This window comes from Pyxicephalus adspersus, chromosome 11 (assembly GCF_032062135.1).
Source record: "Pyxicephalus adspersus chromosome 11, UCB_Pads_2.0, whole genome shotgun sequence".
NCBI lineage: Eukaryota > Metazoa > Chordata > Amphibia > Anura > Pyxicephalidae > Pyxicephalus > Pyxicephalus adspersus.
Window position 1 is genome coordinate 7,974,100 of NC_092868.1, and position 26,061 is coordinate 8,000,160.

General features: G+C 36.2%; 1 protein-coding gene and 1 long non-coding RNA gene across 2 annotated transcripts in view; both read left to right on the plus strand.

Annotated features, from left to right (window-relative positions):
• Positions 1-2,100, plus strand: LOC140340620 (uncharacterized). The gene is made up of 3 exons (XR_011922689.1): positions 1-30; positions 687-833; positions 1,957-2,100. It is a non-coding gene; the product is annotated as an uncharacterized lncRNA (long non-coding RNA).
• LOC140341226 (CD59 glycoprotein-like) overlaps positions 1-17,658 on the plus strand; it is a 19,561-nt gene extending 1,903 nt beyond the window's left edge. The window contains exons 2-5 of the mRNA XM_072426788.1: positions 13,921-14,037; positions 14,831-14,977; positions 16,662-16,811; positions 17,615-17,658. Coding sequence (XP_072282889.1) covers positions 13,921-14,037; positions 14,831-14,977; positions 16,662-16,811; positions 17,615-17,658 — 458 coding nt within the window. The remainder of the gene's footprint in view (positions 1-13,920; positions 14,038-14,830; positions 14,978-16,661; positions 16,812-17,614) is intronic.
• The last annotated feature ends 8,403 nt before the right edge of the window (positions 17,659-26,061 follow it).

A 26,061-nucleotide genomic window follows, 5' to 3' on the forward strand; every position in this document is an offset into this window, starting at 1 on the left:
GCATGACTGTTTCCGAAAAATTTGGGTGCAGTAAGTCTACACTTTCTATCTCTCTATATGTGTAAAAAATGTAATTTCTTTTCAGGGTTGTAAAACACATAATTAAGCACCTGCAAATAAATTCAGTATGCAATAAAAAATGAAGAATCTTAGTATACAAAAAATAATTTAGATTTTAACACAAAGATAAAGACATTATTCTTGAACTGAGGTGCTCAGAACCTAAAATTAAAAATTAAAAGTAAAGTAAAAAAACTGAAAGATTCCTGAAATCCTAAGTCTCTATCCAAGGTCAGAATAGCTCCAATCCAAGTCAGAATGGACTTTAATTTGAATTTTCTCTACTACTACTACTCCTTCTAAAGCTACTACATCAATAAAGAAGCTTTACCTAAATGCTTCAATATATTGAAATTTAATTGAGAAAGAAATAAAAACAGGGACTAAAAAAACATTTAAAAAACATTCTAAATATAGATTCCTTTATTTTAAAACTCTCAATAAATACATAAAAATAATAAACCCAGAACTTCAATTATGGCTTTGAAAATTGTATTATTAAAACAAAAAATTAGCTCAGTCCTTTTTCTCTGTAGGAACCAGCAGTTAAATATCTGCTTGAAGTTCAGCTTTAAATTGTAAAATGCTGGAAACATTTTGATATTTAGAATCTTTTTTGTTTGCAGATCATACATACTACTCCATTAAGAAGCGCTGCTCTATGAATCTGGCTTGCAAAACTTCCATGTATGCCTATGTTAACAATGACGTTTATTATGACCTTTCACACCACTGCTGTAATGGAGATCTTTGCAATTCTGGGGGTATATCACGTAAGTATTTTTTGTGTGTGTATTAGGTTTTGTTTTGCCTTTTTTTAGGGCCCATTCATATGTATGGCAGTGACAAGCGCTACATTAAGTAAGCTCATTCATCTAAATAAATTACCTTACATGCATCATTTTTTTACAGCTTAGTGCAGTGTTTGTCAACCTTTTACACACGGTGGAATCCTTGAAATAATTTTCAGGTCTTCAGGGAACCCCTAATATTACTATATCCACAGCTCACAATAATGTTCTAGCCATTGAGAAGAATGTTTCCCATGCAGATAACCAAAAAGAACCAAAAAGGTATCAGTGAAAACTGACCTGCGAGGTCCAAATTGCGCATAGCTCTAGGAATCCCTAGCAACCTCTGCAGGAACCCTAGGGTTCTATGGAATCCTGGTTGAGAAAATGGTCTAAATTCTCTTTAAGGAAGTTTACCTGGTTATATAGCCGCCTTCCTCCCCATTCCACTGGAGAGCTCTGCAAACAGCCAAACTTCTAAAACCTTCCATGATGGTTCTTCTTCTTTGTGTGCAAGGACAACATGGCTGTAATAATCACTTTGGTTGAGTTGTATTCATGATCATCTTTCTTTTAATGCTATGCCAACTAATTGTGCGTGGTAGAGTTTATTTTGAAAGGCAGGGTTCCCCGATCTACTTGCATTGCCTTTGCGATCTACTGGTAGATCGCGATCCACCTGTTGGGCACCCCTGGTGTAGAGGATATGTATTGATCCTTTATGATACACAGTGTCTTTTTAGTTTTTGTGAGGTGAACTGCAAGCTGAAACAATATCATTTTTCTTGTGTAACTATGAACCTCCTATCTCCCATGCAATGGAGATAAACAAAGGTAGACATGTCTGTAGTTCATCCAGGGTGATGACCATGCCTCCATCCATAGGTAAACCTGAGAAATGTTGTTCACCATCCAGGGAATGTGGCATACACAGGATTACTAGGTAAATATAGTAAAAGAAAAAAAATTAAAATGGGAAACAAATGCATCCACCGTATCTACGGAACTATATTCTATAGTTTGTTTTTAGAGTTATATGCTCATAATTCATTTTTCTTCTTTGTCATAACACCTAGTCCTTTTATTTTTCACCTTTAATATATAGTTCCAAATAAAACCTACGAATTCAACGGGCCTGAATGTCCTGCTTGTTCTGCATTTGATACCTTAGAGAAGTGCACGCCTGTTACTACTACAGTCTGCAGGAACGCTACAGACAACTGTGCCTATTTAACTGGACAGCTCCTAAAACCAGGTACATTTTTTTTCTTTATGGACTCCAATGTTTGTGTGTAAGAGATATTTATTTCTTCATTAACTAGAAAACAATATGAAGAGATTTGAAACTTGGAAAGTTGCGAAAGAAATCATAACTCCTGACTCTGATTGGATGAAGTGAGAATCCTACAAATATCTGCAACAACTCCTTACCTGTGTATGCAAATGATTTGTTGCTTTATAAGCCTGAACTTGTAAAGCGACACACACACGACAGATGATTGTCGCCCAAGATAAAGAGTTGTGCTTTGACAAACAACTGATTTGGAATGACTGCAGTGCTTTTTTATGGAGAAGAGCAAAGCAGGGTGCCACTTGCTTTTCCAACAACAGGAACAGCTATGGTGTCTATACATGCAATTATAGAAAAAAGCAGTGGCAGTTTTGAACAGATCATTTTGTTGGGGGTGGGCTACAATAGCCATGAGTATATTACTACTAGCAGCTCAGTAGAAAAAGCTAATTTTTTTTAAATACATTTACAGAGGTCTGCTTTAAATAACAACTGTACTACAATTCACACTTTACATAGAAGGGTAGATAACCCTTCTATAAAAAGTAAAAATGTGTTTTTGGGTTTTTTTTTGTAAATGCCTTCTGTCTTTGTCAAGCCTTCTGGGATATGTACCTCACAAATCCCAGGAGGCTTTGGGCTGTTCCTTTTGCGCATGCCCAAAGTCTTCAGGCATGCAGAAAAGGAGCTTTTTAGTCTGATATCTACTAGACCCTTGTTCGGACATATTTCTGTAAGTTACAGGTCTACAATTTAAAAAAAAATTTCATGAAAAGCAGTGTACCGCTTTTGGTACAGACATCAGTGAAACACCAAGGTGGTTAATGAATCTTAAAAATCAGAGATAAAAAGTATTCCTAATATGTTTGAAGGGTTCCATTTTATTAATTGAAATGGTACTTGTGGTTTAATTACAGTGGTTCCGTCCATTTGTGTTTAATATTACAGTTGATATGACCTTTTAATGAAGATCTGGGGTACCTTGACCTGCAACATAATAGATTATATTTGGTTGGAAAATAAGAATAACCATAGAATAATTAAAGTAAATATATCTGAGTATTTAATCAAAGTGCATGGAAACTCTATTGCTAATTTTTCATTTTCCTATTTTTGCTCTTTCTAATAATATGAAAAAAGGTTAGATTACACTGCTCAACAAACACTTTTCTTGCCAAACGGATTAAAGTCATTTTAGGTTATGTTTGATGCACAAACTCCAAATATAGTATTGGTTTTGCTAGACTGGCTCAATTTTTGGAAATAATCTCAATAATAACCTCATAGAAAATGAATTAAACATGAAAATTAAGCAAAATTAAAGTAGATATGCCCATGTATCAAAATTACATTTTTGTATCAAAATTAAATTTTTTAAATACCTAATGTTATATATTCTATATTCAGTATATTTACAGAACTATTCACAAATAAGTCATTGGAAGACTCAGTTTGTATGATTTCCTTTTATGCTGGTGATCAGGACACGTTGAAGGCTCCAGCAGTATTCTGCCATCATGTGTCTATCCCATCAGCCCCGATACCTTTCCTCCATCACCTTTATATCTTGTTGGAACTTCTCCCCTTGTTCCTCACTGAAATCACCAAGGTTTTCTGGAAATTTTTGCAAATAGTTGTGGACATAGTGTACCTTTATGCTCATAGAAGCAATTTTTAAAGTTTAAGTGCAAGTTTTGTACCAGTCCTTCATATTTTGTGCTTTTTGGTTACCCAAGAAGTTCCTGACAACCATGACATAGCTGTGCCAGGCAGAAGCTTCAGTATCAGTCATGTAACTTGTGAAATTTGAATCATTTATCGGTTTCCAAATCTGGGGTCCATCAAAGATTCCTGCTTTTAATTTTTCAGTACTCAATCCAGGGAAGAATCTACAAATGTATTTGAAGCAATCACCGTCTATGTTCAGAGCTCTAACAAATCGCTTCATTAATCTTAACTTTATGTGTAGTGGAGGGAGAATGATTTTTTCTTTGTCAACCATTGGTTTATAATGATGTTCGCTGCACCTTTTCATGTTTTCCCCCGGAGGCCATGTCATTTTTTTCCAGTGATCCTGCTTTGCTCTACTATCCCACAAGCGCATGAAACATAGGTACTTTATATGTATGTATCCACTTTGCGTCCAAGTAGGAAGTTCACCATTTTTAAATCAACACATATGGACCATTGGTGTTCATTATTGAAAAGCTTTTGTAAGACCATTTTGATATTTTAATATTCTTCTTTAAGTTTTGTTAAGTGACCAATTGGAATTGATGCATAACAGTTGTCCTTATGCAGTAAAACAGATTTCAAACTTCGAGTGGAACTGTCTATGAAAAGCCGCCAGTCTTCTGCTCGGTATTCTGGTACTCCCATATGGGTTAGTAGTCCAGGGATGTTACAACAGTACACAAAGGGCCTGATATATAAAAGCTCTCCAAGGCTGGAGAGGATACACTTTCAGCAGTAAAGCTGGGTGATCCAGCAAACCTGGAATGGATCCGGTCCAGGTTTAAAAACATTTGCTAGCAAATTGCAAAGTCCTATAAACTGTTATTTTAACTTCTGGTCTCAGACAGTTCTTTTCTTTTTTGCCTGGATGCTTAAGTTCAGATGTTTGTTTTGATAGACTTGGGTCACATATTAAATCATTGAGTTCTTCTTGAGAGAACTGCTGGTTGGATGAAACACTTCCTTCATATTCACTTCCGCTGCTAACTCCTGGATTATACTCCAAACCCTGTATATCCCCTATGTCGGATACAGGAATATCAGGGAGTGTACCGAACACTGCTATGGGAACATCAGCATTATGCGGCACAGGTCATCTTGCTGATTCCAAATCAGGGTACTCCCACATGTTTTTCTTGTAATTATTTAAACCTTTTACATTCACAGCACAGAAATACCAATCATTATGATGATATTTGGGCTCTCGCCATACCAAAGGTACACCAAATTTCAAACTTTTTAGTTTACCATTTTTCCATCGACGTAGACACGTACACAAGTTTTGCATACCATATGGGGAGCCTAATACTTATCTTGGTCCCCCAGTTTAATACCAAAATATGCAAGATATGCTTTTTTCACAAATTCTGTAATGTTTCTTTGTTTTTCTGAGAATATTCACCACAAATGTAGCAAAAAACATTAGGGTCATTCAAACAACTTCTTCTTGAAGATCTCATATTTCTGTAAAAAAAGAAAATGTATGAATAAATAGAAGGCAAATGAAAGTTTCGTGAAAATAATGCTATATTTAATATATAAAATGCAAAACATTGGTGTAAATAAAGATTGATAATATTATGCTGTGTTAACATTTGTTGTTGGTATAATCGTCTATTCCGATTCCTGTATCACAAGAACTAGAACCAATTCAATGAAACTGATGTCATTTTTGAATTTAGCAGACCTGAAATACATATAAATATATTGGCAAGATATATTTTTTTGAGCTGTGTAATCATTGGTAATTCTACCTCCAGTATTTGACATAGCTACAAAAATAAATGCAAATGTATCTGTAAATGCAGTGATGCATTCCAAGTTCATACAAATGAAATGTGACTTTTGACTTTTGTAAAGGAAATCTGCAAAAAAAAAAGAAAAGATGTAAAGCAATAAAGAGAACCAGCAATAACAAGACAAACAGTAATTCTTCACACCGAGGACCCACCCTGGCATTTTGGTATTATCTGGCAGCTAATATGAATAGACGTGCTTTGGTTGATATTTTTGGACTGCAATAGAACATTAAATTTAAATCCAGTACATATATTTATGAGGCTTTGAAAAAAGATGGTATTGTTTGTTTTCTATAAAAAAAGCAAAATAAGTTAAAGCTGAACAAAACCAAAAAAAAATTACTTTTAATTTAAAAAGCCCTTGATCACTGCTCAGTCCAAGTCCAATAGGCCCTGTGACATTCCAGCTTCCCTCTTCTTTTTGGTGCAGATGGGACAGTGGCTATGACTACCTTCTCCTTCCAGCTTCTGCTTATGTCACCTGATTTTGTACTGCGCAGGCACTAGGTTCGATGAAGTGTCTTTCCACATGAGATTGACACTTTATTATTATTTTCTTATCCAGAATTATCCATCCTTCCCACCTCTTCTCTTCAGTTGCCTCTCTTTCTACTTCTCTTCATTGGATTCTATTTCACCTTAGAATCAAATTCAAGCTCTTGTGCTTTGACAAAATCCTTCCATAGTTCTTGTTTTACTTACCTTTCTGACCTATTCTGAAAAATACCCCCAGCCGCTCTCTCTGCTCCTCCAATGACCTGCTTATGACTTCCTTACTCATAACCTCATCAAACACACGCCTCCAATACTTTTCTAGAGCTGCCCCAATTCTCTGGAATGGTCTTCCTCATCATTTTAGGCTTGCTCCTACTTTCTGCTTATTTAAAAGAGCCCTCAAAACCCATCTTTTCAAACTTGCCTACCCATCTTCTTCTGTTTCTTAAACCCTCTCTACTCACCCAACATTACACGTCTCCCCTCTTATTGTGTGTTACTTCCTCCACCTCTTAAATTGTAAGCTGTTCTGGACAGGGTCCTCTCCTCCTCCTATGTTCAACCCCAATTTAATGTACAACGTTGCATAATATGTTGGTGCTATATAAATCCTTTTTATTATTATTATTTTTATTATTATTGACCACCTGGGCGTTACACTGAGGTCTAGATTTCTGTTCCAAAAGCGTTACAGTTTTTCATGAAATTTTTTTTTTTACATTGTAGACCTGTAACTTACAGAAATATTTCCGAACAAGGGTTCTAGTAGATATCATAAATACAAAAAAATGTTTGAAACACACAATCATGTAAAAAAAAAAAAAAATTACTTTTAATAAAATTAAATAAAAGACACAAAAAATCAGCTTAAACAAGAATACATAAATAAATGAAAAACACTGAAAATGCGATAATTCGGTATAATGTATAGTAATATATTTTTCTAAAACACCTCCCTAGTGTCCGTCACATACCTATAGACAAGACCACATAAATATATTTTCTATTATTTTGTATTGGATTGGATACAGGACTTTGTATTCAATCCAATACAAAATGTGTTTGAATGAGTTTCAGTTTGAATTTCCCGCACACGCGCCGACGTCATCGTACGCGCCGAAGTACATGCACGGAGGGAGAAGAAGCCGGCAGGAGAGGACACCCGACGCTGGCGGACAACGCTGGAACACGACGATGGATGATCGCAGCGGGACCAGGTAAGTGATCGATAAACCCAAACTTTTCTCACTGTATTTTCATACAGTGAGAAAAGTTCGGGTTTATCGATAATTGTAACTTTTTGAAGCCCGTACCAAGGTCGGGCTTATCGCTCAGGTGGTTAATAATAATAATAATAATATTAATAATTTCAGGAAAGACTCTAATGTTGGGTGCCGATCTCTCCATTAAGTCAGTCTAGATAGGAGAAGTCACACCACCTGTGATTTGTTTCTCACTATGCAAAAACATATTGCCCATTTGCTCTCTACCTCCAAATTGTCAATGTGGTCTTTGACAACAGGAAGAATATGGTGGCAAATTCCCTTGTGTTCCCTGCTTTGCTTATATAATAAATTTGAACCTGCTGATCTGTGGGTCTGCATTAAATTCAACAGATCCTAAACCTCAAAAAATTCACTTATGACCATGTGTGGACATATTGGTCTGCTGTGCCAAAACTGTGACATGCCCACCTTTTAGAATTCAACAATACACATGCTGGACCATCCGTATCAGCAAAGAAAAGTGGTAAATATCTCATCTACCACCGGCCAAAGACAAATAGCCTGAGTTTATTTGACCTAATCTGTGGAAGTTTATTGGGTATGCATGTGTCATGTGTTTAGGCCTATGGAGTGGACAATTAAAATTTTCACACTGCCAAATAACAATATCAGTGACTTTTTAGTTTAAAGCCAAACCGGATTTAATGCAGTGGGGCTTGTGGAGAAAGACTCTCATTCTTTGCCTCCTAACTGTGTAGGTGTTAGTGATAGGTGGCAAATATATGGAAAGTATGCCGGGCAGCAGAAGCAGGAGAGAGGAAGCCTATATGAAGAGGATGAGGAGGAAAAGCCGGAGGAGATTGTCAGGTATGACACTCGAAGTTGATACAGGATATTGCCAGTTTATTGTCCAATAGACATCTATAAGGTGATGCTGAAGAAAAAGAAGAAAATGAAGGCCTAAAGCTGCCTTGTTTTCACAGTGATGAGCATATTGTGGATATCAAAAAGAAGGATGACTAATGGATAGCCATGCTCTTGAACCCTTGCTTTTGCAGAAAATTAGGGAATTTTTCAAGCCGTCTAAAAGTGCAAAACTGCACTATTATGAACAAACATTGTGCAGGCAGTGCAGGACAGCGTTTTACTGTAAATGCATGTTAGTGCTTAATCTTGTCAGCACACACTGCCATTCCCAACTTTATTTGTCCTCCTCTCCCTTTACCTTAGCACTCCCAGATTCATCAGCAGCAGAACCAGGTTGAGGAGCAATGATTACAAAACAAGATGACCAACTATTTCCAGCCATGGTAGTAGCATGAGTTAGAAGATCAGATGGCAGATAGTATCATCTTATCTGGCATGTGCCCAATTACTTATCTCCTAACATAATGTATTACTAGGCCACAATTTATTTTCATTGGAGTAGTGTGTGGTGGATATCTTTGATGTTTTGCTTAATATTTAGATTGTGCCTAACCCGGGTTTATATATGTATTTGAATTAAAGACAAAGAAAGGTAGAGTTTTAGGCACAAATATTGAAAATGTAATTAGTAGTACAAGTTTCATACAAAAATAGGAAAGAAAATTATATTCTTTTTCCTGTATGTCATAACAATTTCTTATGATCTTTACAGGATTTTGTCAATTTTCACACAGTTACAAAAGAAAATTATAACCTTTTCTCTGTATGTCCCAATAGTTTCTTGTGATACATACAGGGTTTTGTTCAGGCCTACTAAGGCGCTATATAGATTTCAACTGACATTGAACAACTATACATCACCATGAAATGGTTAAGTAGGTATGAACCAATTCGTATCAACCGTGGTACCCTACACGTTTCTCCATAGTGGGCTTCCTCAGGGGTAGTGATAGGTCAACAAAAAGTTCTCTATGTATACATAAGGGGTTCAAGTGACCAAAATTTACACACATAAATGGAAAGGTTTAATACACTGCATTGTTAAACAGTACATAAATCATATGTTTCATCCAATTTTATTCAGATAGTAGAGTTTTTAGAAAGTGACACCAATAGTATATTATTTTAGTGAAGTAGATATAAATTAATCTGTCTTTTAGAAGACTGTACTATACACATAGATCATATATACATAGTAGATTCAAATCATGAAGTTACAAAATATACATAAAATAGGAATAATTATCACACTTACATAATTCAAAATGTGTCTTAATTTTTCAGGATAGAGACAAGCTGTTGAAGAGTTCTGGGAAAATAGGGTAGTGTGGTCCAACCCCCTGTGTAACTATAGTGTCACGGATAACAGGGAGGAGAGGGAAACAGAAAGGTTATACTCAGGACTAGGCCTCACCCCTTGTACACACCCTAACCTAGCCCTAACTCCTAACTGTATGAGTATCCCCTGATGGTGGGAATACTCATACACAGGAACCTAGGCCCTACTAGCCCTGCATAGCCTTAGGAGTAGTGACTGGCTTGAGACTACTGGTTCCTTCCCTTATGTCACGGTCCCTTTCGTGACAGAAGTTTGAGGATCTGTCAGACAAGCTGCATGTGAGGTTATCTGACAGCCTCTTGGTTTTTACTTGTTTCTGTGTTGTTGTTTGTAATGACCACTCCCCTTGTATCAGCTGCAGCTGGTGGTCATTACTGCTCCTCCATTTAGTCTGGCCTCACACTTCATGCTGTGCGGTTGATATTCACTGATGGGTTGTGAATAGCTGGAGTGTTGAGCCATCCTGTGTTCTTGTTGATATCTGCTCATAAGATAAGTTGCTTTACTTTTGGTGTTTTGGTGTTTTGTGGTGATTTAGTTGTTTACTAGGCCTCAGGGAGACACTGGGTCCTTCATAGGGGAAGGAACCAGCAGTCTCAAGCCAGACACTACTGCCAGGGCTATACAGGGCTAGTAGGGACTAGGTTCTGGTGTATGAGCATTCCCACCATCAGGGGATGCTCATATGGTTAGGAGTTAGGGCAAGGTTAGGGTGTCTGCAAGGGGTGACCATTCCCTTTTCCCTAGTCATTTGAGGCCTAGTAGTTAATAAACCTTTCTGTTACCCTCTCCTCCCTGTTAATCGTGACACAATACACCAAAAGTAATTCAACTTATCTTAATAGCAGATAAATAAGCAGGAACTCTGGATAGGACAACACACCAGCTATTCACATCCCAGCAGTGAATATCAACCGCACAGCATGAAGTGTGAGGCCAGACTAAATGGAGGAGCAGTAATGACCACCAGCTGCAGCTGATACAAGGGGAGTGCTCATTACAAACAACAACACAGAAACAAGTAAAAACAAAGAGACTGTCAGATAATCACACATGCAGCTTGTCTGACAGATCCTCAAACTTCTGTCACGGAATATATATTTATATGTAATCATACAATATATGTAAAGGTAAGGTTGAAGAGTAAGTAGGAATTGCAGTCCTACCTGTAGATGAAGTAAACTCACTGTCTAATGTAATCCTGGATAGTAGCACAGGTCAAACAGGTCTCAATTTCAACGGAAGAAACAGTAAATCCTCCCTAGCAGATACAGTCAGCAAAGTAGGTTTGCTTGTTTATATAATTTTCTATATAATTTTCTTTGCTAATTTTGTATGAAACTTGTACTACTAATTATATTTTCAATATTTGAGCCGAAAACTCTATCTTTCTCTGTCTTTTATGCAAATCACTAGGCCACACAACTGACAAGAACTGTCTGAATATGCCATCCAGGTCCTTTCTAGTTCACCCTCAAGAGTCATGCTGGAGAGAGTTCTTACAGAACAGGTAGAAATGTTGCTCTCACACAGACTATGCTGTCTGCCACTAGTGTGGACTGATTAACAATCAATAAAATGAACAATTTCTGGATTTAGAACTTGTTTCAGACACCTGTTCTTAATTCAAAGCAATTATTGTACCGCCAACATCACCACCCACCATAGCACCACAATTACAAAATCGACAGCACAATTAGAAGTGAGAAAAGGCCATAGTCCGGCACCGATCATCTTCAGATGCCAGTCCCCCAATCTAGCACCGCACTCATCACCTAAAGCAAGCCCCCACTGCATCTTACAAGGCTAGTTGCACAATCACAGCACACGGTTTCCCCGAGGACTTCTGTGAGCAGGGGATGGCATCTGGTAAAGGACTGACAGATAATATTCCACAGATAATGAAGTACAAAGATTCCAGTAGAGACAAGTCCAGAATACTGAGTGGGAGGTGATTCACAGGTAATGAGGCCACTATACGAGGTATTCAAGGGAAGAGATGAAAGTAGACTCGCGGTAACCGGCAAAAAAGTCAGTTCAGGAAGCATGCATTCACACAATAACACAACAACAACAAGTTAGTCTAGCATAACGCTACAAAAAAAAAAACAAAAAAAAAAACACTACACTGGGGACAATGAACAGAAAGGTTATAAAGACCCAGCAGCCAATGGCAGCAAAGAATGAAAACAGGGAGTAATCTGCCCCTAAAATGTCAGCTGTGCATAATCTTAGTGTATGTGACGGGGATACGGAGAAGGTACATCTCAGGATACACGGGTAAAGAGAAACAGGGGCTGCTACTACCTTCTTGCCCTCTTTGCTGCTACAAGCTACTTCACCATACAGCACGGGATCATCCCCCAGATAAGCATCTACTAATTGGTGAACCGTTCAATAAGAGATGCAGACTGTCTGAGATAAAAAAAAAGTATAAATAAAATTTTAAAACAGATTATATAAGTGGCCCCATTCCACTATATTCCTATAATTGACTGATGAAACATTTCCTATTAATTTTCCACCCAAAACAAAGTATTTTAAACCTTATTTTAAAAGTCTGAAAATTTTTGAGCCAATACCAACTTAACGCATTCAGGGTCAAAATGCACCGTTATTCAAGGTACTAATTTAACATTTTGAGATACAACATGTATCCAGACTTATTGTGTAGTGTTTTTAATGACGGCTACAGTTTAGTATGATCATCAAGATCATCAAGAAATTCAGGCTGAGATACAATTAGCACAGCTAGACTAAACAGCTCAGAGGAACTCTGGACTCCAGGCTAATTGTGATTTATACATTTCTTACAAATTAAACAACAGAGAAACAAATATTAAAATGGCAACTGAAAAAAATAAAGCAAACTGAAAAGCAAATAACCTAGTGGAAAATGAGCAAGTGAATCATGCTTGGTGGAACACCTGTATTTATTGCCAGGAAATAGATGCCCAAGGGACGGGAGTTTATCCGTTGGGGCAAATTTTATGTAAACCTTATATATTTTTTTAAGATTTATTTATCTTATTTTCTGTTTGACAATGATTCATTAATTAGACTTTACCACAAAATTAGCTAACAATCTAAATATAATTCAAGCACATAGGTCATAAACACAAAATATAAATGAGCCTTTCAGAAGCTTAAAACAGATGAGAAGCATTGATCCCCCAACATCGAAAATATTTTAGAAACATTGAAAATGAAGATAATTGGCTTTATTCTATTGATTCTCCCCTTCATCTTTTATACAGGTATGTGAATTTTGAGAAAAAAATCCGAAGGAGGTCCCAAACACCTTTAATATTATTTTCTACCCAAGGGCTCAAGTCCTCAGTGGAACAGCTGAGTATTCCTGATTGGTAGGGTTAGAATCAGTCCCATATCTGCCCACACAACAGCTTCAGCCAGTTCCTGCTTTTACTTTATGGACCTTTTGGAAATGTCCACTTGGTATTTTAGAATTGTCGGTTGTCTATTGTCATCTGGTCCTGGATGAGATGCTTATATTTTCTGCAAACTTTTTTTATAACTCATAAAGGTTATCGAAACTCCTTTCAACTGCATAGTGTTGTTATTTTCTTGATGTTCGCATGTGTAAGGTAAGAAGGGGGTTTCAATTCACTTCTGTTAAACTAAGGTGAATAAGCAAGGTATTGTCAAGCTATATAGTTATACCTAGCTCAAAATGATTGATGTTTGAAGATGTATTTAACTTACTTCTGGTGGCCATCCTGCAAACTTGTCAACGAGAAAAATGTAATTTCATGAGATTCCAAGTAAATCCGTGGTGGTAGCAAACTCAAACCTAATCTGTAAATAGCAGTATAGACGTAGAGCAAACAAAAGAGTATAACAAAAGTAAAGAAAGCAATCTATTTTTCACCTTTTTGTTATTATTTGTATTTTATTTAAATGCATTTACTTTAAATAATCAGGCAATTGCTAAATCAAAACGAATTGATCGTACAATGGAGCATAATACTTTCATTTTTTTTCATTGCATATTTATTTAATAGATATTTAAAATGAATGATATTATTTTCTAACACACACACACACACACACATATATATATATATATATATATATATATATATATATATAGTAGGAAGTGGGAAACTACCACTTGAATGACCACCAAGATAATTATATAGCATTCTGCAATATAGATAAGATGATGTCAGGTTTATCTGGTTGACAAGACCCGATGATTACTATAATTATTGTATTACATATGTAATTTTTTTTCTAGGTGAAAGTGTTAAATGTTATGAATGTCATGCTCATAATGCTGAGAATTGCCATGGTAAAGAAATTGAATGCCCAGAAGGCAGCCGTTGCATGACTGTTTCCGAAAAATTTGGGTGCAGTAAGTCTACACTTTCTATCTCTCTATATGTGTAAAAAATGTAATTTCTTTTCAGGGTTGTAAAAAACATAATTAAGCACCTGCAAATAAATTCAGTATGCAATAAAAAAATGAAGAATCTTAGTATACAAAAAATAATGTAGATTTTAACACAAAGATAAAGACATTATTCTTGAACTGAGGTGCTCAGAACCTAAAATTAAAATCAACAAATCTAGTCAGATTAGTCAAGAAATCCAGATCCTCTGATTTAAAATGTCAGAATTTATATTTTTGTCAATTAACTTCTCTATACATGTCCTTGGCAGGCACAGTAGGGCTCAGGCAATCCAGGCACTAAAAAAAGTAAAGTAATGTTTCATCAGAACTCCTGAAAGATTCCTGAAATCCTAAGTCTCTATCCAAGGTCAGAATAGCTCCAATCCAAGTCAGAATGGACTATAATTTGAATTTTCTCTACTACTACTACTCCTTCTAAAGCTACTACACCAATAAAGAAGCTTTACCTAAATGCTTCAATATATTGAAATTTAATTGAGAAAGAAATAAAAACAGGGACTAAAAAAAACATTTTAAATATAGATTCCTTTATTTTAAAACTTTCAATAAATACATAAAAATATTAAACCCAGAACTTCAATTATGGCTTTGAAAATTGTATGATTAAAACAAAAAATAATAGCTCAGTCCTTTTTCTCTGTAGGATCCAGCAATTAAATCCCTGCTTGAAGTTCAGCTTTAAATTGTAAAATGCTGGAAACATTTTGATATTTAGAATCTTTTTTGTTTGCAGATCATACATACTACTCCGTTATGAAGCGCTGCTCTATGAATCTGGCTTGCAATACTTCCATGTATGCCTATGTTAACAATGATGTTTATTATGAGCTTTCATACTACTGCTGTAATGGAGATCTTTGCAATTCTGGGGGTATATCACGTGAGTATTTGTTGTGTGTGTATTAGGTTTTGTTTCCTTTTTTGAGGGCCCATTCATATGTATGGCAGTGACAAGCGCTACATTAAGTAAGCTCATTCATCTAAATAAATTACCTTACATACATCATTTTTTTTACAGTTTAGTGCAGTGTTTGTCAACCTTTTACACATGGTGGAATCCTTGAAATAATTTTCAAGTCTTCAGGGAACCCCTAGTATTACTATATCCACAGCTCACAATAATGTTCTAGCCATTGAGAAGAATGTTTCCCATACAGATAACCAAAAAGAACCAAAAAGGTATCAGTGAAAACTGACCTGTGAGGTCCAAATTGCACATAGCTCAAGGAATCCCTAGCAACCTCTGCAGGAACCGTAGGGTTCGATAGAATCCTGGTTGAGAAACACTGGCCTAAATTCTCTTTAAGGAAGCTCACCTGGTTATATAGCCGCCTTCCTCCCCATTCCACTGGAGAGCTCTGCAAACAGCCAAACCTCTAAAACCTTCCATAATGGTTCTTCTTCTTTTTGTGCAAGGGCAACATGGCTGTAATATTGGCTGAGATGTATTCATGATAATCTTTCTTTTAATACTATGCCAACTATAATAAAAATTGTGTAGATTGTATTTTTACATGGAGGATTCCAGAATCCTTTCTGGTTACAGAGTTGATGATATTTAGGAATGAATTATTCCCCCAGGTTTCTCTGAAACAAAGAATAAATAAAGAGCTAGAAAGCCTAATCTTTAAATGCACTGTGCTTGATTTGAGCTACTTTTGTGCAGATTAGGAACAATTTACAGCAGGGGTGCCCAACAGATGGATCACGATCTACTGGTAGATCACAAAGGCAACGCGAGTAGATCGCAGAGCCCTGCCTTTCAAAACAAACTCTACTGCATACAGGAGTTATTAGGTCTAAGTTTTTTTCTTGGTAGATCGTTTTGACTTGGCACCCCTGATTTACAGTTTACACAATCCCTTATGGTCAATAGGAATTCACATTTTTCTACAAAACAAAATGTAAAACTTGTGTAACAAAGTGGTGGCTACACATGTTTCTGATTTATAGGCTGAAATTTTTCAGCAACTATAGAGCAGGGATGCTCACACTTTTTTGCCTTGCAAGCTACTTAAAAAATGACCAAGTCATAAAAAATGGAACTTGATAACTCCCGTTCACGGTAGAGTTTATTTTGAAAGCCAGGGCTATGCAATCTACTTGCATTGGCTTTGCGATCTACTGGTAGATCGCGATCCACCTGTTGGGCACCCCTGCTGTAGAGGATATGTATTGATCCTTTATGATACACAGCATCCTTTTAGTTTTTGTGTGCTGAACTGCAAGCTGAAACAATATTATTTTTATTGTGTAACTCTTGTGCAATGGAGATGAACAAAGGTAGACATGTCTGTAGTTCATCCAGGGTGATGACCATGCCTCCATCCATGAGTAAACTTGAGAAATGTGGTTCACCATCCAGGGAATGTGGTATACACAGGATTACTAGGTAAATAACGTAAAAGAAAAAAATGGAAATGGGAAACAAATGCAGCCACCGTATCTACAGAACTATAATCTACAATAGATCACATGTTTGTTTTAGAATTATATGCTCATAATTCATTTTTCTTCTTTGTCATAACACATAGTCCTTTTATTTTTACACCTTTATTATATAGTTCCAAATAAAACCTACGAATTCAATGGGCCTGAATGTCCTGCTTGTTCTGCATTTGATACCTTAGAGAAGTGCACTCCTGTTACTACTACAGTCTGCAGGAACGCTACAGACAACTGTGCCTATTTAACTGGACGGGTCCGAAAACCAGGTACATTTTTTTTCTTTATGGACTCCAATGTTTGTGTGTAAGAGATTTGAAACTTGGGAAGTTGCGAAAGAAATCATAACTCCTGACTCTGATTGGATGAAGTGAGAATTCTACAAGTATCTGCAACAACTCCTTAGCCGTGTATGCAAAAGCGTTGTTGCTTTATAAGCCTGAACTTGTAAAGTGACACACACACGACAGATGATTGTCGCCCAAGATAAAGAGTTGTGCTTTGACAAACAACTGATTTGGAATGACTGCTGTGCTTTTTTATGGAGAAGAGCAAAACAGGGTGCCACTTGCTTTTCCAACAACAGGAACAGCTATGGTGTCTATACATAGGTCAGCAATTATAGAAAAAAGCAGTGGCAGTTTTGAACAGATCATTTTGTTGGGGGTGGGCTACAAAAGCAATGAGTATATTACTACTAGTTCAGTAGAGAAAGCACATTTTTTTAAATTACATTCCTAGAGGTCTGCTTTAAATAACAACTGTACTACAATTCCTACTTTACATAGAAGGGTAGATAACCCTTCTATAAAAAGTAAAAATGTGTTTTTTTTTTTAAGTAAAACGAATCCCTCCCCTTCTGTCTTTCCCGCGTCGGCAGTTAACAATAAATGAGAGTGCGAAGCTTTTTGGGATATGTACCTCACAAATCCCAGGAGGCTTTGGGCTGTTCCTTTTGCGCATGCCCAAAGTCTTCAGGCATGCAGAAAAGGAGCTTTTTAGTCATTAAAAAAATGTACTGATCTCACACATGCACAGTAAGATTGAAACTGTTGTTTTACAACTACACCAGGCTACATCACCCAATATCCTTATGCGCAGTGGGAGATCGAGTGATGTAACCAGTAGACACTAAAAGAAGGAAAAAGATGGCGGTGCCCAGTGCTCCCTCAGTTCAATTCGACCATCCAATCATAGCAAGAGGAAGGCCGAGAGGATGTGTTCATGTAGGTAATGATGGACATACTCAGATTGTTCCAGTTCTACGTTTATATTTCAACAGGATACGTTTTTTGGAACTTCCAATCACTTGATTATTAGACAACACATGGAATCTAGTGAATCCAACCTAAGTATGCCTAGGTCTTGTGGTTCACCAAAAAAGATTATTGTGAGTTTCTAGGCTATCCTGAGACCTAAAAGAATGATTTTTGGTCTCATACTGATTGGTATGATATTCTAGCTATAACGATGTAACAAACTATGCTGTATGTAGCTTCAAAATAGAAATATGAAAGATATTATAGTATCTGTGCCCAGGATAGTGCATAGAGGTCAGGGATCATGTCCACACACTGCCAAAGTTTTGGGACCCCTGAAATCCCTCCTTTGATCTGTTTAACTTAATGGGTTTGGTTTCCTATCTGAAGGGTATAAATCAATACCCGGCAGGATCAAAATGTATGTTCTTGTGTCCATACTGTTTGAAAGAAGCCCTAAAGAGGACTTTCTGTGTGGTAAAACTATTGCCACAAGAACTAAATAATTCTAGCAGCCCAAGATGGAAGTAGAGAACAGAAATTCTAATCCTTTAATCGATCAATAAGTAGTATAACTGCACTTTAAAGCAGCTTAACTAGTATGCAAATTGAGATCATGATAATGATCAGTGTATTGGTGAGAGTGTTGGCAATAAAGGTGATATTGAAACGCAGGGATCCGTGTAGGGATTCACGTCGAAGCTCGATTATTCGCAAGACGATGCCCAAACGGTTGGATAGAGTGTGAACAGAGGTTTGGTCATCCGTTAATCTAGACAATACCCTAGAGACGACGATTAGAACGAAGAATCGGAAAAGAAATGGAGAGAAAATGCATGAAATTCACATGAGGATTGAAATAAAATCTCAATCGATTAACATAAAAATAAACAAATATTATACATTTATCAATGTAAAGCGCAACAAGAAATGAACAAATTATAATAGAACTCTCCTTGTTCTTTACTTATTCTTAAACAACCTGTGTAAATAATCTGCCTCTTGTTTGTGAAGAGTGCCCTTGTGATGATCGCTATAGGACTTACAGTTTTCCCATCAAAATATTTCTTACCCTAATGCCGATACGTCCCTGGAGTGAAGATCTGGCTGGCCTCTCTCTGCAAGTTCATTGACTCTATCTGGGTGGACACTAAGAATTACCTGCGTATGTCGATATTAGCTATATCTGAGGATTTAAATAAAGTTCATTGAAACTTTATTCCTATTTATACAAATTTTTATTTATTTTATACCTAAAAAAGATTAAAATAGGTATGATAAAAGCGATTGAAAAACTCCTTTCTTTCCTAAGGTTAATAAGACAAAATATGTTATGAAAGTTATACAAATTCGGAATAATGTATGGGTGTTGCTAGGTAAGTTGTTGAATTATAAATAATATTTGAAATAATCGGTGAGTAATAACATTAAATCTGAAAAATAATCAAATGCAAAAAAGTTAACACCATTTACACAGAATTATGGAAACAATATGAACAGTCGGTGTGTATAGGATTCAATAAAAAAGTCTCTATCCAATTCAGTTCGAATGATTACCATTTATACTTATGATCAGGACATGTTGAAGGCTCCAATCACCACCCTTGTTCAGAGCTCTAACAAATCGCTTCATTATTCCCAACTTTATGTGTAGTGGAGGGAGAATGATTTTTTTCTTTGTCAACCATTGGTTTGTAATGATGTTGGCCGCCCATTTTTTCATATTTTCCCTTGGAGGCCATGTCATTTTTTTCCAGTGCTCTTGCTCTACTATCCCACAAGCACATGAAACATGGGTACTTTATATGTATGTATGTATCCACTTTGCTGTCCAAGTAGGAAGTTCACCATTTTTAAATCAACAGATATGGACCATTGGTGTTCATGATTGAAAAGCTTTTGTAAGACCATTTTGATATTTTCATATTCTTCTTTAAGTTTTGTTGAGTGACCAATTGGAATTGATGCATAGCAGTTGTCCTTATGCAGTAAAACAGATTTCAAACTTTGAGTGGAACTGTCTATGAAAAGCCGCCGGTCTTCTGCTCGGTATTCTGGTACTCCCATATGGGTTCGTAGTCCAGGGATGTTACAACAGTACACAAAGGGCCCGATACATAAAAACTCCCAAAAGGCTAGAGAGGATACACTTTCAGCAGTAAAGCTGGGTGATCCAGGAAACCTGGAATGGATCTGGACCAGGTTTGAAAACATTTGCTATCAACTTGTGTCTCCATCTCTACTAAAATATGGTAGGAGTGTCACCTCTCTTGTCCTATAACATTGTATTACCTTCCCGTCTCAGACAGTTATTTTCTTTTTTTGCCTGGATGCCTAAAGTTCCGATGTTTGTTGTGACAGACTTAGGTCACGTATTAAATCAATGAGCTCTTCTTGAGAGAACTGCTGGTTGGATGAAACACTTCCTTCATATTCACTTCCGCTAACTCCTGGATTACACTCCCTGTATATCCTCCATGTGGGATACAGGAATATCAGGGAGTGTACTGAACACTGGTATGGGAACATCAGCACCATGCGGCACAGGTCATCTTGCTGATTCCAAATCATGGTACTCCCGCATGTTTTTCTTGTAACGATTTAAACCTTTGAAATTCACAGCACAAAAATAACAATCATTATGATGATATTTGGGCTCTCGCCATACCATAGATACACCAAATTTCAAACTTTTTAATTTTCCATTTTTCCATCGACGTAGACACTCTACACAAGTTTTGCATACCATATGGGGAGCCCAATACTTATCTTAGTCCCCCAGTTTAATACCAAAATATGCAAGATATGTTTGTTTCACAAATTCTGTAATGTTTCTTCTCTGCTTTTCTGAGAATATTCACCACAAATGTAGCAAAAAACATTAGGGTCATTTAAACAGCTTCTTCTTGAAGAACTCATATTTCTGTAAAAAAAAAGGAAAATGTATGAATAAATAGAAGGCAAATAAAAGTTTTGTGAAAATAATCCTATATTTAATATATAAAATGCAAAACATTGGTGTAAATAAAGATTGATAATAATATGCCGTTAACATTTGTTGTTGGTATAATCATCTATTCCGATTCCTGTATCACAAGAAACTCAATGAAACTGATGTCATTTCTGGATTTAACAGACCTGAAATACATATAAATATATTTTCAAGATATTTCTTTTGAGCTGTGTAATCATTGGTAATTCTACCTCCAGTATTTGTATCTCTACCATTCTGTCTGACCCTCCTGATTTCACTTTCTCAACCTTTTCTCTCATATCACCCAATTTTGTCCTATCTCACTATCCATCACTACCCCAGTAGGTAAAGTGAGGGTAGGAGTTAAAAGGGAATAGGGTGGTGGTAAGAATGGAGGATTAGAGGAAACACTGAGGAAGGTTCTGCAGACACAGTGGGTACAAAATGGAGGTCAATCAATAACAGGAATGACTGTGGTTATAATGCATAATATTGAAATGAGAGCTTTGGTGTGAGGCGTTGCAGGCTGGTAGGAGTTAGGAGTCTTATGGGACATTAGTGAGAGCCTGCGGGCATTGGTAAGAGCCGGGGACTAGGATGGAGGTCACATGCATGGGCGTTAAGATTGTGGAGGTGGCTAGAGGATCCAGAATGTATGTACATTGCTACAAGGTGCAATAGGAAAAGAAAGAGATTACGTTTTGTATGCATGTAGGAATGGTGGGGGTCGGTGAAATAAGGTAATGAGGAAAGGTGAAATAACTTTTCATTGCTCTCAGTGCAATAATGAGGTGGTGAATTGGAAAAATGCCTCCCACAGTGCTGGCTATTGGCAGGAATTTTACCCTTACAGATAGCCAAAAAGATAATTGGGTATCTAATAAACTGACCTGAGAGGCAAAAACTGCTCATTGCTGAAGGAAATTTTAGCAACATCTGGAAGAACCCTAGGGTATCACAGAACTGGTATAGATGACCAAATAGCAGTTGGAGCTAATATAGGTGACTGAATAGTGTCCAGAGTGGCTACCGCTAGATGGACTTGGGCTATTGTGTGCCCCTTTAAGGTAATTACTGAGACATCCAAAGCAATATTACACTTAACAAGCAGTTAATGTGGATTACTGGATGGACAGAGCATGTTTCCCTAAATGTCTGTGCGATCAACATAACATTTTAACATTTTTAGATTAAACACAAGTCCAGCTTTATTACGTGTTATTTTAAAAATGGCCAAATTTTAGTTTAAACAGGTGGATTTGGCAAACCAACTTCATCAGAAAACAAAGGCTAAGATCCAGAAAGGATTAGCACAACCAGACTAAACAGCTCAGAGGATCTTTAGACATTTAGAATACATATGATATGGGCATGGAGAGACAAATATTAAAAATAAATATATAAATACTAGTTAGAAATAGCCAATCAGAAAAACAAATATCCCAGTGGTAGAACACACAGAACTCTGCAGACAATATTTACTTGCTGAAACACCTGTACATAGTGCCGAGTAGAAGAGGCTATAGGAACAGAATTATATCCAAAGCTAAATCTAGTTTGCTGACCTACCAGTTTTATGTACATATTTTATTTTTTAACATTTGCATTTAATAATTACTGTTTGACAATAATTTATTAAATATACTTAAATGCACAAATTTGATTGTTACTCTAAAAACAAATCAGCCCATTGGTCATGAAATATATACAAGCACATAAGAAAAATTTAAACTAGTGAATAAGCATTGGAAGATCCCTAATACCCAACACCCAAGACATTTAGAAACAGGGAAAATTAAGACGTTTGGTTCTGTTATTTGTCTGCTTTGCCCTTTCTAGAGGTAAGTTACTTTTGTTCATTAAATGAATATAAGTCTCCTTTACTCCCATTCTAACAAATGAAAAAAGTTCCCCGACCAGAGCCTTTGAAGCTATCTTGGACCTTACAAGAACATTGCTATGTCACTGACTATGAGAACATTTTTTTGTAAACCCACTCAAATAAATTTAAAATTTTCATTTAATTAGTTTATAGGAACATGTCTCTTAGGTTATTTTTATATTCAACTCAACAACTCCTTCAACAATTCCTTAGGACAATCTTTTATTTGTTAGAATTTACCATATATTACCTAACCTTGTTCTTCCCATGTTTGCTGTGGTTTCCTCCAGGTACTCCGGTTTCCTCCCACGTTCCAAAAACATGCAGTTAGGTTAACTGATTTCCCCCAAAATGGACTGTATTAATGACATAGGGACAATAGATTGTGAGCCCCTTTGATAGTTTGTGATATAACTATGGACTTTGTAAAGCACTGTGTAATATATTGGAGCTATATAAATACGAGATAATATTAAGTATTAATATTATTATATGATAATAATTATCATAAATACCATTGGGCACCTAAAGCTTATCAAAATGCCATTAGGTTAAACAATTCTTACCTATAGGATAGGCTGAGGAGTACAGTGACATTTTTCCTAATATACTGCTAAAAGAAATACAAAAATATAAAAATAAATAAAAAAAGAACTGCTAAAAGAAATATATAATGAAACATATTTTTATTTAATAATTTGTCGTTTGTACTACTTTTTTGGGGAGGACCCCAGTCCCTGCCACAGCAGTAACGACTGATGGTGAAACTTGCAACCTTCTAGGATACATACATAATGCAATCGGGCATGATCGAGCATGAGTCATAAGGGTTATTCCTGGAATGTAAAACAAGTGTGCTATGCATGTGCACTGAGATTGGTACTTAAAAAAAGAAAAAATCAGGTCTGCACCGTGAGAGGTTTGAAGACATAAGAAGACAGAAAAAGATGGCGACCTTCCAGGGTGGTGCAGGACCTTCCAGATTCTGTTTGAAGAAGGATTGATGTCTTGTAAAGGTAAGCGCTATGCTTTTTTTTAAAGTTCTGCTTTGATAAATCTATTATTTCATTTGTTGACATTTTATAATATAGAAATAAAAAATCATATAAAATATAAAAAAAAATCTTCATTTTCACTGCATAAATTATACATTGTATAAACATATATACATATATATGAGTATTCTTTAAAAAATTATCTATCTAATATCCCCAATTTCTACATACATTGGTGACACCTATCCCAAAAACTCCTTAGCAAGAAAACACCTCTAAACATAATCATAATATACATAGTTACTCATACAAATTGATACTCTCACACCTATCACTAAATCATGCAGATATACTACTACCCACATTTCTTCCTTATTGTCTAAACTGTTCTAAAGTACAGTTTTTTTTATTACAAGACCCTCCATTTAAAAAGGGTGCAGCACCGCCCCTTTAAGTCTTGATTGCCTCACCTGTGTAGTGTGAGTTTGGGTGACGTAGCAAGAAGACCAGAAGAGAAGACAAAAGATGGTGGCACCTGGTGCTTCCTGTGCCCTGGGACGTAAAGGAATCCCAGGACGACGCAGGACTGGATGGCAAGAAGGACCAGCGCCATCGATAGATCTGCCAGATTGAAGATAAGTGTAATTGTTTTGTTTTTAGTTTAGTTCCGCTTTAATATTGTACAACTTTTGGAACATTGTAAATGTCACTTGTATGCTAAAGTGTAAGAGTGTTATTTATTTTTCATTTTCACTATTTATATATATAACCCAGGGCACAAAATGTGGTCATTACTGCTAACGTTGAAATAATTAATAATTAAGTACAATGCCAATAAAACAAAAATTGCATGGGCTCAGTCTGTTTTACTCCCTCCCCCATTTTTTACGTGTTCAAGTATTTTGTACTTTTGAGTTTGTTATGATGAGTCTTGCTCTTAAATGACCATTTGTGCATTAGACCACCAGTAGTTAGTGCTATTTCCTCATTTAAAATGTGTAACAAACCCTGTCTTGGGCAGCAAGTTTATTATGCATCATCTAGTGGCCTGGGTATAACCTAAAATTGTGTTTTTATATCTGACTAAAGTTCTGATTCTAATTGTACAATGTTAAGAATAGTTTGATATTTAGAGTTACTTTTATTTGCGGGTCATACCTACCACTCCATCCAGAAGCGCTGCTCTGAGATTTTGCCTTGCAGTACTTCTATGTATGCATATCTTGATGATATTCAATTTGATCTTTCCTATTATTGCCGTAATGGAGATTTTTGCAACAATGATAGTTTTTCATGTGAGTATACTATTTGTGTATATGTGTTTGTTTGTTTTAGTGTACTTCCTGTACCTAGGCATGCTTGTGTCCTAAATCTCATAGCTGTTTTAATAATGGAGAAGGATTTGCTGTAGTGAGACCACAGGCAATATTGGTGACTAATTTTCAGCTTGTTATTTTTTTCTTTTGCACTTTAAGCCCTTTTTACAACATAATCACCTGGTTGCCTTCTGTTCCACTCCAGTGATTTTTACCATAAAGCCATTTCCTACAAAAATTCACCATTAGCAAGAGCACAACATTCCTAATCTTTTCTTAGTCAAGGTGGCCTATTTGTGTAAAAAACAAATTAATGAGACGTCTGGTAATACCGTGTGTATTATATTTTTACATGGTGACTTACATGGTGGCTATTTTTAGTTACACAGTGGTTGAGAGACCTCCTATTGATTTCAGCAATTCCATCCATCTAATGCAGTCATTAGATAGCCCAATTATGCACTCTTCCACGTAAGGTTTTTTTTGTTTTTGTTTTTTTTAACTGTGCATATATCTTTTTTTCTGGAATAGGCTGGTTTGTGTGTTTATTTCCCTAGAAATTGAACTTGATGGACATTTCATGTCAAGTGATTCACTATGTAACTATGTATTCATATACATAATTACTCATTCTTTATACATTCACACCATATTCACTCATTTGCCACAAAAGGAAGGCTTTTGATTGCACACAAAAACAAATGTTTTAATACCCTTAAAACACCTGTCTCATAAACCAACATAAGTGTGGAGGCTGATTCAACCAACGGATGATTACTATTTTTTTTTTTCAGCAAAAATAGTTTGTTCCTTCTAGAAATTATTCATCTTGTCACTTCTTGTGTGCTCAGCGGAAAGCTAAACCAATGTTATTTTTCTTCTGACAAATAATAATCTAAAAATCCCCATGTAATGCAGACGAACAAAGGCAGACATACAGTAGTTGTAATCCAGCATGAATTAAACCCTCGGTTCCACACATTCTCAAAGATTTGAACAATAGTACTTAAAAAGCACCCATGGTTTTAAGGTGGTTAGAAAACCAGTACTTATTGGTTCTGTCACCAGATGATATGTAAAAAGTTGTAGATGA